This window comes from Dermacentor andersoni, chromosome 8 (genome assembly GCF_023375885.2).
Source record: "Dermacentor andersoni chromosome 8, qqDerAnde1_hic_scaffold, whole genome shotgun sequence".
Taxonomy (NCBI): domain Eukaryota; kingdom Metazoa; phylum Arthropoda; class Arachnida; order Ixodida; family Ixodidae; genus Dermacentor; species Dermacentor andersoni.
Genome location: NC_092821.1, coordinates 124,425,856 through 124,441,636, shown reverse-complemented (window position 1 = coordinate 124,441,636; position 15,781 = coordinate 124,425,856). Strand labels below are relative to the sequence as shown.

Here is a 15,781-nt window from a genome sequence, read left to right as displayed (position 1 = left end):
TCAGTGTAGAAGCAAATCTTTCTTATTAGACCAGCTTTGGGTGTTCCTTTACATACTTGTGAAATCCACATAGGTAAAGTTGGAAAACAGTAGCAACAGGTAGTATGGACAAGCCATATTGTTAAAGGAACGCTAAAGTGAGCTTCTTCTGCTATGTGCTGTAGACCGCACAACATTGCCTTTGTTGTGGAAATGCAAATGGGAAAGAGTGATGTGCATGGGCATATACGTGCGAATTGAGACCGATGTGCACGGAGGAATTGGCACTGAAAGCCTGATTGGCCTGATAGCATGCCACAGACCACCATGTTGGCTGCAGTTTGTAACTCATGCAGCGGCAATACTCGTAAGAAGTCTGATGACCCTGGCAGCAGCCTAGTCATTCACAGCTTGAATGCTGAAATGCTCATCCTCAGCCATAGGGAACTGCACACTTGTAAATTCACAAAATTCTTACAAATGGCCAGAAATAATCAAAGCCGATTCTAGATAACATATGATTTGAACAATTTAGACAATGTCAGCACCATTAAAAAAACCCATCCAGCCAAATGCAAATGAGGCTATTGGTCTGCCGCCGTACGGGTGTCACACGGTCACTGCCAGCACATGATATACACAAATCCTTTTAGCATGTTCTATAGCTGCCAGAGTAGCGGAAGCATGGTGCAGAGAAAATACAACTGCATGCACTATAGTAATTGACTGCACAATGCAGAGTGCCAAATTTGTGTTCCGTTATCAAATTTTCACCATAAGCATTTGACGGGGACAGGGAACCTTACTTTAGTTAACCATCCCATGCATTTATTTGTTCAAATTACTGAGCGTTTTTCTCTATTTTAAATGTTTGCCACTATGGCAAGACTCAAGATTCAATACAAGTTATCCTTGAATTCAAATTACGGGAGTTGGGATTATTGGGATTCAACAATATTTGGTAAGCACGAAAGAGCGAAATGCAGCAGCTTTCTTTTTTTCCTCCTCTTCTTCTTTCTCGTTCAGTCCACTCTTTATTTTCTGTTCCTTTGCTGGATGCCAATAAATCTAAGTGTTTGTGTAAACCTGGTTTGCAGAAGTTCGTGTGTTTGTGGAAATTAAAGCATAGTTTTATGCTTATTGAAGTATGTCATTCTGCTATAGCTGAGAGGCAGGGGGGTCACAAAGTTAAAAAAAAAAAATACTGCAGGAAATAATCCTTAACTGAAAGAAAGGAATGTAAAAATTGCAAGCACTCATTTCATTAAGCTGCATTAGATTTGGAGTATTCTGTCTTAAAAGCATGTTCTTTCTCCCATAAAGCTGCTCCGAGTTTGGTACATACTGACCTAAAAATTACCTTTTCCCACCCATTAACCTGCTCTGAATTAAAAACTTTTTGTGCCATAAAGTGCTCGAAAAGCTGTTCTAGCATTCTTATACCTGTCATCAATGTACTCATAGTGGAAGAAGAAGTCTAAGAAGCTGCACATTTTAAAATATCAGCTATTGCATAAAATAAGCAAGAAAAGATATAGTGCATGTTGCTTGTATCTGAGCCCAACAGAGAACATACCATTCTTGCACAAATCCAGGTGCCCATTAAAATGCCAAATCATGGCCCAGTTGCGCAAATAATGCATGGACGCATGCATGGACACATGCGCGCACAGGAAAGCTAGGGGACTTAAAAGTAGGCATATGTAGACATTTCAGCTTGTGTTTGGCCGTGGCAACATGTGCAGTCGGCATGCAGGGTGCCTGCAACAGCCATGTGGCTGCCACAATGGCATGTGCATAGCTTCATACTTTATGCAGTGCCTGGAGACCATGATCGACCTTGGCTGTGATCTGGATGCCAAGAACTTCCAGGGGAACACTGCCTTGCACATCATGGTTGCCAGAGGTCGGCTAAGCTGCGTCATCAGCCTGCTCAGCCATGGTGCCAATGTCAACGCCATCGGGAGTGATGGTGACTCGCCTCTGCATGTAGCCGTGAGGGTGCGTGCTGCCTGCTTCCTGTCCAATTCATCTCACTAATTAGTGGGACACTAAAGTAAAAAGTTATTTGAGCTGTATTAGTAAATTAGTTTTCTACAACGCTAAAAAAAAAGAAAAGCCATTCTTAGCATAACAGGCGGCTTGATGAGGCAGAAAAGATGCTAAAACAATAGAGGCGACGACACCTTGAAATTCCTGCCCCATCTTGCCATGACATCATAGATTTTGACGGGGTCTTTTTGGGCCTATGTAATTTTTATCAATAAAGATAGACTGCATTGTACTTTAGAAGAGCCAAATACTTTTGCAAGTTTGAAGAACATTTACTGAGCCACAATCGCCCAAATGTGAAAAAATACCTTGAAATTTGTGAAGTCACACTGACGTGCAAGTGCTGTGGTTTTGGCATGAAATTCACATAAACTTTGACCTTCATTTAGTCTTCTAATAATCAACCTACTACAGTGAAATTAATGAAAATAAAATTTGAAAGGATACATCATCAATCTAAACTGATTTAGTGTTTCTACTTAGTATCCCTTTTTATGATGTTCACACTTAGTCAACATGCTTTCCTCTAACAGACAAATTAATGTACAATAAGAAGACAAACGAGGAGCTATAGTGTGCCATGTAATATACCTCTATGTACTGCTCTGATACAGCACACATGGATCACAAAATGTGTTGTAAGGAAAATGGGGTGTGGCCCAGACATGGATAACTTTCATAAAGAACATCTTTTCTTATATGCATAGACCTTAATTTACGGATATGGTGCGTGCACAATATACAGTATTTCACACAAAAAGTTATGAACAATTGTTTGCCCAATGAAATGAATCTTGCCAACAATGACAGGCTACTAAATTTGTCCTGCCAATGGCTGGAAAAGCATCACATCCCTTAGTCAACAAAAATGGATGCAGCTTTGAATATTGATTGATATTGATATTGAAAAACGCAGTTCTTCCATTTCTGCTTCTATATGGCAGACATGAGATGTGGCACATACAAAGCGAGGTGTGGAACATACAGTGCACATACAACGAGAATACTTCGAACAGTGCAAAAAGACGGGACATGATTAGACAACATGTGTTGTCTAATCTTGTTCCATCTTTTTGCACTGTTTCCAATTATTCTCTTAGATATGTACCAATAAGCTCAGTTTTTAACCCTTCAGGTATGTGTATTTGTATTGTGTAAATCTTCATCTTCTGTTCATCAGCACCTCTCTTGTGTGTTCTGTGATGCGCCTCCTATGTGGAGCAAAGTAGTATTGTGATAAAATTTGTACAACAGAAAATCGAACACACAATAGCACCACATGCTTGGCTGCACATAGTGTGTTGATAGCTGGCATACCTTGAACGTGCAGTAATAATGGGGGTAGAATGGTTAAGGCAGTAGATCCAGTTTCTAGAAAAAAATTGTCGTGTATAATTTTTATGTGTTGGATGTTAATCGTACAACTTGTTGAATCAAATTGTTCCAAAGGGAAGTGCAATTGTATAACAAATTTTCTACAGCAAACAAATTTTATGTTTCAAAGCAGTTACTTGTAAGTATGCTGTACTGTATTACTATGTACTTCTATCATGTGTTTCACCGTGATTGTCTGATGTGTCAGTGTAATACAAAGTGTTATATTGATGGTAATTCTCATCTTATACCTAATGTGTTGCATGGTATGAAATGCTACATTTACTGTCTTGTTACAATGGTGACGTTTATCTTAAACCTGCCCTGTGACACCGTATAAAGGCTGTGTTTGAGAGAGCGTGAACAGGCGCGACGCAACATCTGTTCTCGTCTCTTCGGCCTTAGGTGGCGGTCCCCAACCATGAAAACTGGTCTATATTTCTCGAGCAGGTGAGTCAGGTGCATGTGACTGGTGTCGTAGCTAGGCATGCCTTGTTGCTGGCATGCACTAGTCATGCACCAGCACCAATAACATTTTATCATGCATAGTGCTATAGCATGCACCATTCCTTGCTTCTAATTTGTAGATCAGAAACTCCTCAGAAAAAGGTTTGCAGTTGCTCTTCCAATGAGGTCTGCTCTGTTGTTGGTGATCTGTTAGAAGTGGTTTGTTCTGGGTGATCCAAACAAGGCATGTATACAGGAAAATGGAGACGAAGTTATCAAATAAATCGAACAAGGGATGTAGGGGTGTGTGAATATACTAAGTTGACTCTATTTTTGAATCGAGTAGTAATCATTGTTCACAGTAATACTTTTGAGACAGCTTTAGAATATCTTAAACCATCAACTGAGGGCAATCAAACATACAGTTGGAACAAAGGTACAATAAGTTTCATCTCGGTGGCCGTAGTAGACACAAAATGCAAGAACATCACTCAGGGAGTCGACTTTTTCAGCCAAGCTCCTATCATTTGCACTTATCTACGAGTCCTGAGTATGTGCACCAGCTGCCTATTTGTTCGTTTGTGATGCTTTATTTGTGCTATTAAACAACACTTCATCATTTGCAGTGCAATGACAGAAGCTTGCTGTTATAATGCAGTGATTTGGGCTTGTTGGTAAGACATCGTGAGGCTTATAGTGCGTGGACGAAAGGAAGACGAGGACGAAAGGAAGACGTGACACACACAGGCGCTAACTTGCAACAATCTTTATTTCAAGCAAAGGACCCATACATATATACAACTTTTTCGCGTACATCATCATGTATGCGCTGTTTGCAAAAAATACCTAACACACCGTTGCGCAGGTAAGCTAACTCTTTGTGGGAAAGGGCAATTGATGGTTTCGACACACAGTTATCCCCAAGCCTATCAATCATTTCTGCTTCGATAATTTCGCGAGTTAATCTTCCTTGGGCTCTTCCCACAATAGAGCAGTCTCTGGATGCTGGAGCACACGTCGAGTGGTCACCATCATCCGCCCCGGCAACAGCGCATTTGCAATGCCTGCAATGAGTGTCAAGGAACCCACCCCGCTTTTCTGCTACATTATACCGGTGTTCCTTTAAACGCTTGCTAAGGCACCTTCCGCTTCGCCCCACGTAATTTTTCCCACACTTTAAAGGAAAGTTGTAAACAACTGGTCCCGCACATTCAACAAACGGTTCCTGGCAAACAGCGCACGTATGATGATGTACACGAAAAAGTTGTATGTATGTATGGGTCCTTTGCTTGAAATAAAGATTGTTGCAAGTTAGCGCCTGTGTGTGTCACGTCTTCCTTTCTTCCTTGTCTTTTCACGCGCTGTAAGCCTCACGACTTGCTGTTATGTTTGCGTGCCCAAGCCGCATATGCATCCCGCGGGAGCAAGAATGATGTTGGCAACACTGTGAAGCTGCTGCTCCCTGTTCGGCAGCAGAAAAGAATAAAAGACACCTGCAGCCCATGAGCTGCAGCTTTTGTTGTGTTCTACATAATTGCGTGGTGCTCAATGCGTCCTCGACCCATGCTACATATCACTCGCTAACCTTGTGAATATACTAGGATGTGAACACCGTTCTATATTAATGGTGGAAGCAGCTGTTCATTACTCAATAACTATTAGAAAAGTATTTGATATTCAGTTCAATTCACTTCTGGCACAATTCTATTCTTATCTGATTCGGTATCAAAAATACCTATTCACACGCCCCTGAAGGGATGTCCTTGGGTCCAATGTTCCTGCAGTTGCAACAAAAGCAGTTGCTGCCCTGACAAAGATATTGGCCCCAGCTGCATCCTTTGTTCAACCACTTTTGACTGTTGTGGGTAGAGTGCATTGACTAGACATTTCAGCTGAAGGCATAAAGTCTTTACTGTGACGTGCCAATGGTGGTGGCAATGCTATTGGTGCATTGATGTGGAACCATCAGTGCTAAGCATTGTAGCATTTGCATCATCTTTTGTCAACTCGCTCCTAAAATGAAATGGGAGTGGCAGGGTGACATGCAACACTAAACCTGGCCCCTCAGAAGGATACATTTCAGCTTCTAACTTAACATTTTGCATTATTTTTCAGTAAAATAAACCATACTCTGTTTCATACTTAGCATTCAGTGCTGCAGAAGCTACACAAGAACTTCAGTCATCAAAATGTGTCACTTTCCACTTCTTGTGGTAAAGTGGTTTCTGGACCAAAAGCGTTGTTTGCCACCTTGCCCGAACGACTCCTTTTTCTTCATTCTTTTTTTGAAGACTTGGAAGTTGTGCCTCACGTGAATTTCCTTCAGCATCTTTTGAGCATCATTTTAGATTTGCAAGATTACATGCAATAGTGTGAAGCAAGTGCATCTATCAGCCTGTCTGTGCTTAGCTGCACGCCAACAGCGTGATGCTACCGCAACAGGCTGCAAAAGAAAAATTCGAAAAGGGGAATAATGAAAAGCAAATAGGGCCTGGTTTCAATGTCTGTGGGCTTTGGAAGCTTGTGGTAGAAAAAGAAAGCTGCCAACAGTGATAAAACAGTTTCTGTGGTCTGCTCCCACTGCAATTCTAGTTATATTAGGTGCATTTGTAGAAGCTACCTCAGACTTGGGGTAGGGGCACCCGAACTCAATGCCCAGCATATATTTATTCACTGTTCAATGCTGCCCTGGCAACTGTAGGCAATCCAATGCCATTTAGAAGCTTTTCTGAGAGATGCTAGCCACTGGTCCATCTAGTAGCAACTGTCCTCTTCGTTTGCACCCATGACTGTCATATAACAAAACACATTGCGAGGCTGGTTGGTGATGCATTATTATTTCCTTTAAGAAAGTAATCCAGCGCTACTTTTTTAGACGAGGACAAAGAAAGACATGACAGGATGAGGGCTTCCTGTTTTGTCTTTTTGTGTCCTTGTCTAAGAAAGTAGCATTGGATTATTTTCTCGAGAAAGGGAAAATACTGTCATGTAACTTCGTGCAACTTTGATGTGGCTTTAAACACCAGCTCATACTAACTGTTTCCCACTCTGTATGCTTGAGATACGTGCATTTAGACTAGCCATCTCTAGGAATTAGTGCAAATTGTTGCATTTTTAGATCTAGTGATCTTCCTTTCTTAATGTAATGTACTTCTTCATGCTATGACAGATAACCCTGTCACATCAGGCATAACAGGTGGAAACACCACGTCATAAATGTTTGCTTCTCTCTCTCTATAATGTGTTTTTTGCCACATGACAATTTCTTTGAGTATGCCTGCTTAAGGTATTCGTGTCAAAGGTCGTGCATGGATTGACATTATTCGGGTTTTTACTGTTGTTCTGCAGTGATGTGCTCAAGAGCTGCCATTTGGCTGCTCTCATGACAGAAGCAACTTGCACTTGAAAGAAGTTATTAGAGCATGTTACTGGGGGGACAATCTCCACCATAAGAAAAAAAAGCAACAGTGTGTGAAGTCCTCTCAAGTAGATATGTGCAACCAATGCAGAAAAACACACCTGTTGCACATATGCGACACCCAGTCGGACAACCTTCAGTGCCCAGAGTCATCAAATGTTACAAAGTGAGACTGTGAATGTCACCATATTTGGCTTTTTAGCTGTGGCTGTATGTTGAGCCTGAACTGACAATCAAAACATTAAATTCCAAGGTTTGCGAGGAATGGACAACGAGTCTTAAGATTTGAATAATAGGGGAAGCAAGAAATTAGTTGCTTGTACACAATGCATGGCTGCAACAGGTTAAGAAAATACTGGGTCATTGACCTTTCTTGCAATAATGCCACATAGTTATAACAATGGCCAGCGAATGTGGGCTACTGCGGTCCTCAGGAACTGCTTTTTTATAACCTGTGGCTTTCATTTTCGCGCGACCTTGGTCAGGTCGTTAAGGGCAACAAGAAGGCTCGTCAAAAGGCCGAGCCTCCTAAGGTGAGAAACCGAAGGCCTTGACGTAAGTACAGGCATCTCATTCCTGGCCTTTTGAAGCTGTATGTAAGGAACTTGCGTACAATGAAGATGTTTTGGTAGTGATCCTGAACAAGACTTTGTAAAAATTTTTGTGACTTCCATTGACGACCAACCAGCATTGTAATATAGGCAAAATTTGTTCTCAGCTGGCTATGTAGTGGCAATCCAGCTTTGTGGTAAAATGCGTAATGTTACTAATGTCACATTTTCTCCAAGAACCAAGTGACAGTACTGATGAATCAAAAATATGAAATCGGGACAGGTCTGAACACAAGATATGTTTGAAAAGTTGTTTTCTCTGCTCACAATCAGTGCAGTGACAGCTTTTATTTACAGCACATCCTTCTTGCTGCCGTGAATTCGCCAATAAAATCACAACAACAGTTTGTTGTGCACTGCTGACAGTATTGCTCTTCACTCGCTTACTTTTGAAGTGGTTTCAAAAGACTAACATTGGATGCTCAGAGTTAACTGTAGCCAGCTGAGTTTGCTATGCTTTTAAAAACAATCTATCTTTGATGTTGTGTGTGAGATATGTTACATTGGAGTATGATATATGCATATGTTGTATATATTCTAGATAAAATATTCACATTGCCTTTGTTACAGCCAAGAGGATGACGTTAGAAATAACATGCAATTCCCCTGGTTGTCCTAAGGTAGGGCAGCGATTTACTGAAATAGCACTTGATTTGCAGAATTATCGTCAGCGCTGTGCACAACTGCTTGTTGTGTACACAAACAGTTTGTGCCTGCCTACATGCTTTGCTGCAATGCTTGTGGCTCATGTGGGCAAGTTTCTTGTGTCTCCACATGAAACCCCAGGAGTCTTCACCAAGGAGCTTGAAAATCTTGAACCGATCAGTGCTATCATGTCCTTTATGTACAAGCTGTGCTCAGATTTAATGAATCATCACTCCCTGTGTTGTCAGTACAGTGATAGATAGCATTGAGCTAAGCATTTCTAGCAGTAAGCTGTGATGGGGGATATTTTGTACATATACTCCACATTTAAAAATTAGTTGTGGAAATGGCTGCACGTATTGATATTGAACATTATGAATTACGCCCTAAATATTGCTGGAGTTGAAGCGTTCATGTAAAATTCATTTATTAAATTTGTATCTTTGCTGGTTTGTGTTGTGAACAGTGAGAATCTGCTACAAAACTATTTGTATATGCTATTTGTATATGCTGCACTGATGGTAATAGGCCTAGATACATTTATTACGAGGTCTTCTTTTCAGTCATTCCTGCCCCACATGTTGTAAGAGTGCAACCACCTTACCGTTAATATTGTAACTACTGTATTAGCATGAATAGTGTAACTATACTTTTAATTAGGAGGTCCCGATACAGTCTTTGACTATGGGACCTCCTTCTGCATACTAAATACTTGTAATGTGACCCAACGTCTAATAATAAATTCTGATTCTGATTCTGAATCAAACAAGGTACTACTAGTAATTTATTTTTATGTTTACTGTTCTGCACTTGTTCTTGCTTACACAAAATATACCCACTTCTCTCTCTATTGCCTTTGGGCCCTGAGGTAGCTAATGTAAATAAATAAGATACCTTTCATGAGGAAGATGGTGGTAGTATTTATCACAGTAGGTGCCACAGGATCATGCAGTGCCTTCAGCTTAATACTGCTGCAGTGGCTGCCCAAGAAGACTTGGATGCCAGGAGTTCAAATGGCTTGCACTTTCTCAAGGACACTGAAGGAGGATTGACAGTTTCCTAAACTTGGCAGAAAACACAGACAAACAAAACGAAGAGTCCTAGAAAAGAAAGCATCAACCTGACAGGAGCTCACCCTCTGTGCACGCAGAGCGACGTGTCACTGATACACGCACTGATCGTGTTTGGGGCGGACGTGAACCAGCGGAATCAGAAGGGCGAGACGGCACGACACCTAGCATCTGTGTCAAAACTGGGCAAAAGGGATGCTGTGCTGTACACGCTGCATGCAGTTGGGGCACAGCGTTGCGAGCAAGATCGCAGCTGCTGTGATGGCTGCAACCCCACGGGCACCTTCGACGGTGCCCCGCCCGACAAGCCAGACTTCCTGCGGACAGCTCGCTGTGAGTGGCACTTTCCTGGTTCTATTTGTGTACAGGTTGTTTCAGAAAATGCGTTCAAACTTCCTTAATCAACAGTAGAAACTAAATTACTGTCTTTATTAAACCAATTTAAGGATTGCATAGAAACTATTTGGACCAATAGCTAGTGCCTAGTCCAGTACAGAAAATAGTTATAGCTCAACCACGTACATGTTTGCTCAACAAGACCAGTGTACCTTAAGGTGCATTGAACATTGTAATATAGGGAAGATGATTTTCTCAGATTGATATTACCACAGTGGCACAGATATAAAATGCAGCAATTAGACGAGTAAGTACTACAACATAAAAATTAGACTAACCTTATAGTGAAATATGTCCTAATGAGAAACTTCATTCATGGCCTTGTACTAGAACACATACTTGACACTGTGTGGCGTTTCGGTTTCCGGTATTGGCTGCAATTTATCACTCTGCAGAAATTGCTGCATGAACTCTTTTGCAACTTTGGAAACAGTTATGAACAGAATTAAACATTTTTTTCACTCTGGTTCAGTGAAAACAGTTTTTTTTATGGTTAAACTCCATAGTGAGAAAGTAAGGGTTCAAACCAGTTTGAACTGGTTGTGCTTGTTTAGCCCAAGTTGATAGTAACAGCATGGGGAGGCTTGCTAGAAAGTTTAGGCTCAGGTAGTGGATATTTTGTCATCTCTTTCAGATTAACAGAACATTAATGGATGCATGTTTGCCATCCCACAGTATGTGCCTGACAAAAAATCACCAGTGACAATGCATTCATTTCAGAGTGCTCATAAGCATGTGGCATAGGTCTTTATGTTGAATGGCAGCCAAGTTTGCTGCAAATTGGATGAACATGGCATTAGGTGCTGCTACCAACTGAGCTTGCTTTAAGGCAACATAAAAGCAAAAGCAAGGTCTTTACGACCGCCTTAAGGAAAGCATATTTAAAAATTTTTTTTTTAGATAAACAGAAGTTTCAATGCAACAACAACCTGGCTGTTAACATGTTTGTATTATCTTTATACTCTACAATTGAGGCACATACCTACAAGCCAAATACAGCCGTACCTTGATATACAAACACAGATGTAACCAATTATTGTATATAAAGAAGTAAATCTAAAGTTAGTGAAATTTTCTTTAGTCAATATCAGCTTATGTGCTTATAACAAATATAGGATATAATGAAGGTATTTTCGTGTTGTATATGCGACTTAATTATAATGAGGTTTGACTGCGAGGTGTATAGGAACAGTATGTGTCTGTCTGAAAGTTCATATTTACTAGCTGTTGTAGTACAGCTTTCCAATTTTTTATATTTTGTAGATGACATAGACCATGCATTTGCACACAGGTCTTTGTGCCTCGCACTGCACCTAGTGTTTGTGGTTGCCAGACTGAGTCACTGAAGTCTTATTGCACTTGTCTATTATCGCTCGAGGCCCGACAAGCCAATGTACCTCCTCTTGTGCCGCAGTGTACGACGAGTTGATGGGAGCGTCAATTGTGCGAGAGGCGGTGCAGCGACGACTGCAGGAACGGCGTGAGGGACGACCACAGCCGCGCAGTCGCGTGCTATGTCTAGACGGAGGTGGCATCCGTGGCCTCATCATCATCCAGATGCTGGTTGCTCTGGAGGCCATCATTGGGCAGCCAATCCTGGACTGCTTTGACTGGGTGGCCGGCACCAGCACGGGAGGAGTCCTGGCACTTCTGTTGGCACGGGGTAAATGGAAGCTGCACTCTTTACATCGCCTGTCATGATGTTGGTGTTGTCTTTCTGGGCCCAAGTACGCCCAATAAAGATTTAAGTTCATAATGCACACTTTCGGCAGCGTTTGCTTATTCACCATCACCACAATGTGACAGTACTATTGTACGTACTGTTTCTTGAATTGCTACTGTTTCTCGGTGATTCAGTAGAACGATTGGAAGTTTTCAATGTTGGCTTCACATAATTATGCGAAATAATATGTGCGTTTGAGCTGCAAAGCTGGTAGTATACGGATATAATTGAAACATTTCAAAAAACACATTTCTCTCGCATGGAAACTGAAAGGTCAGGCTATAATTGTTTGCCATGACAATTACAGTATGTGTGGCTGTTAGGGCAACATGGAATTACTGCAGCATCGAATTCCAGCCGGCCTGTTAGGACATTGTAAAATGACCTTACTGCATTCCTAGACCTAGGCCTTCAGTCACTTTCATAGTAAACATTGCCGGGCAAACTGACACAAGTTTTACTCGTTGATTTTCATCCAACATAATCGAATACAAAGACAATGACAACAACACAGTGTGTTAGTTGTGCTGTCATTTTTGTACATATTTGTCTAACATGTACATCAATTATGTATTAGCATAACTGGGTCACAAAATGTGGCCCACCTATTGCTGACATATGGCTAGCTGAGAAAATCACTTCGTAGTGCAAACGTGAGACAAGGACAGAGGAGGCAAGACAACACAAGTCTTGCCTCCTCTGTCCCCGTCTCAAGTTTGTGCGATTGCTCCGACATGATTTACCAACAAGCCCAAGCTGGTTTGTGAAAATCACTTCTTGTACAACATTTTACTGATTTAATTTGTGTGTCCTTTGCAGGCAAAACACCCCGTCAGTGCCTTCAGCTCTACTTTAGCCTTAAAGATAAGGTGTTCACGGGTACACGACCGCATGATGCCGACTCTTTAGAAAAATTTCTCCAGCGTGAGCTGGGCGAGGACACCGTGATGACAGACATCAAGCACCCCAAGTGAGCGCAGTGCAGCGGCCCAGTGTGTGGACATGCCAATTTAACGAAGGTTGTTTGTGTGGATGGATGCCAACAGGTTGATGATCACTGGCGTGCTTGCGGACCGACATCCGGCAGCGCTGCACCTCTTCCGCAACTATGATTCACCAAAGAAGATCCTTGGAGTTGCAGAGGACGAGTCTGAGTTTCCGTCATGCACGCCGCCAAATGGTGCGTCCCATTCTGTGCCCCATTCTGTGCCGAGCTTCATGTGTTTGCATCAGGTAGAGGACAGCTGTTGTACTGACTGATGTCCATCAGGCCTCTGCCACTGTACAGTTGAGCTCAAGCTACGAGCAGATTTCCCACACATTTTGCAGCGTAGGTGCTGGCTGGTATTGGCCACTGTTGGAACTCAATGAATTTCACTGATCTTTATCAACCATAAGGATACTCACAGTGACTGAGTGATGCCAACCAGCACCCATGCCAAAAATTAATTGGAAATTTCTTGTAATTCACCTTTACAGCCGAAAAAAGATGAATAGGGAATGAATGCAGCCACCTTATGTCTCATTCTAATTATGATAAAGCTGGGAAAAAGGACAGCTTTTCGAAGACAGTATCAAAATAAAAATGATGCTGGCTACTTTGCTGTTCAAACAATATGGCAGCTGAGCAGATTGCTTGGAAACTTGGCGGGAAGGTCACTTGTGCACAAGAAACCATGGTCATACTTTGTTATGTGCTTCATATAAGCTATGAGTTGTTTTTCATAGATTCACATATGCAAAGTCTTAAAATACAACAATATTGTTACGGGGTTAAAAACAGTCAGACGTATATTTACAGGATATTTACAATTGTAGCAGCTGACAACATGGTAGACAGCGCGCGAAGTCCAGAGCATCGTCTTCTTCTGACCAGGATTAAAACATCTTCGTCAGCGTGTCACGATATGTACTTTTGATGTAATAGTTCTGCGGAAACCCGCAAGGTGGACAGAAGTAAATAATAAAGGGAAAATGAGACATCTACCCAAACGTAGCTAAGTGGTACAATGGAAACCCTTACGGGTTCCTTGAAAGAGGAACCCGTCCTGGACCCAGGACGAATTTTTCTTCAACAGCGAAGCTTTTCTTTCGAGGAACCCATATGCGTCTCCTTTGTAGAACTTAGCTATGTTTCAATGGATGTCTCAGTTTCCCTTTATTAATATGTACTTTTATTTGCTTTTTCTTGTTAACGCAAGGTGCCGTCAAGTCGCAAAGATGTCTTCCAAATGCATTGCATTACTTGGACTCTCAGCTGTCTTAAGCGGACAGGATGGATTGTTTTCAATGCTGGTGAAAACAGAAACACACCCATAGACTGCTACACCCCACCGTGTCGTGTCCTGAGCTGCACTTGATGTGGGTGACAGCAATGCTGGTTGGTGGCTCAGCCTTACAAGAGACAACACCTACTAAAATTTTGTATCATAAAACAAATGTATTAAGTGTGCTAAGTTTTGCAGTAAAAGCAAAAAGAAACACCTCTGGCAGTGCAGTTACATGACATAGAGGTCGAGCCTTATCGAGTCTTGGAAAATTAATCCAGAGAAATTGGTACTAGTATGTTCAGGAAAATGCGTTAACTACACATAAATCTGTGCTGCACTTGCTTCAAAATTGGGATGTAAGTGAATGCAGTTGAACCTCAATATAGTGAGCACTGATATGGCAAATTATAGAATAGAAAGAAGCAAATATAAGCTATTTCTCGCTGATACTAGCATATAATCAATTATGCTTATAAGGTATATTAATTATAATTATGAAGGTATTTTTCTTGTTGGATAAAACTTTGTTATAACAAGGTTGGACTATGTGTTTAAAATTGTTTTGTTTGTTTAATCTCCTTGTTTTCTTCTTGCTGTGTCTTCTTTTTTTACATCACAAGATGTACTTATTCTGAGCAAGTAATCATGCAGTTAGGGTGGCCAACATGATGTGTTAGAAAATGGATTTTAAGGCTTGTGGTCTCCATTAGGTCAGTTGTAAGATTGATTGCTTACTGCACTTTCTCAAGTTTGACTTCATTTGCTCCTCCTTTTCCACTTCTAAAATGACAGTTCTATATGTATTCATGTCTTCATAGGCTGCTTTTTGGGGGTAAAATTTCAACATCAATATGCTGTGCCTATTTATACACACAGATCTCGTTAGAATGATGTTGCATAACTCAATGTGGTATTGGAATGAGCAGCTTCCTCAATACTTTGAGCCAACCTCACAAACATACAGGGGCAGCACATAGTGCACTAAACACAGACAATGAACCATTCACTGTAGTGGCACGTATTCCCCAACAGAGCAGCTGGTGTGGCGAGCGGCACGAGCGTCGGGGGCAGCGCCCACCTATTTCCGGCCATTTGGGCGCTTTCTCGACGGTGGGCTCATCTCCAACAACCCGACCTTGGACGCCATGACGGAAATCTGCGAGTACAACGAGGCCCTCAAGGCGACGGTGGGTCACTAGTGCTACTTGTGATCACCTTCAATGTCTAAACTGCGTGCATACATTTTCGAATCAGTTGTCCATTGCTATGAATTACTAAGGAAACTACAATTCATCGCTTTATCTGTAGTTTTACGTACTTCTGTGAGTCTTTTCTCACCTGGAAAGATGTGCACACTGAACACACAACTGTAATTTCAAGCACGGTGGCAAGAGAGACAGCATTTCTGCTGAAAAGTCACGTAAGCAACAATGCTTAAAGAAGCCAGTTTTGTTGTACATCTTTTGTTTCACTCGCGCAGGAAATAAAAAAAGTTCATGGAAGTCTTATCGTGAAGCCATTCAGTGTAAACAAGATATGATTGCACAAAATTGAAGAAGAGCTTATTTTAAATTGGCCTCAAAATTGATTGATAAAAAAAAAGCCATGCACCATGGTGCCTGATTAAAATTGAATTAAATTGTAGAGCTTAGCTTTCAAAATCTAATAGTAAAGTGCAAACAGAAAACAGATACCCACAGGAACATTCTGGAGCTGTAAATCTGCAGACACCCAGTAGTTCTGATTTTTGATATTTCTCCTTTGGTTCAGAGTTTAAAACAGGATACCTTTAAATG

General features: G+C 41.4%; 1 protein-coding gene across 7 annotated transcripts in view; it reads left to right on the top strand.

Moving 5' to 3' along the window:
* iPLA2-VIA (calcium-independent phospholipase A2 VIA) overlaps positions 1-15,781 on the top strand; it is a 39,325-nt gene that overhangs the window by 12,624 nt on the left and 10,920 nt on the right. For 3 of the 7 annotated variants that reach the window (XM_055067738.1, XM_055067739.2, XM_055067735.2), the window contains 8 exons: positions 1,798-1,980; positions 3,811-3,855; positions 7,756-7,803; positions 9,677-9,929; positions 11,407-11,655; positions 12,535-12,685; positions 12,762-12,895; positions 15,018-15,172. In XM_055067738.1, the coding sequence (XP_054923713.1) occupies positions 1,798-1,980; positions 3,811-3,855; positions 7,756-7,803; positions 9,677-9,929; positions 11,407-11,655; positions 12,535-12,685; positions 12,762-12,895; positions 15,018-15,172 (1,218 nt within the window). The other 4 variants (XM_055067741.2, XM_055067736.2, XM_055067737.2 and 1 more) reach the window with 4 other exon arrangements.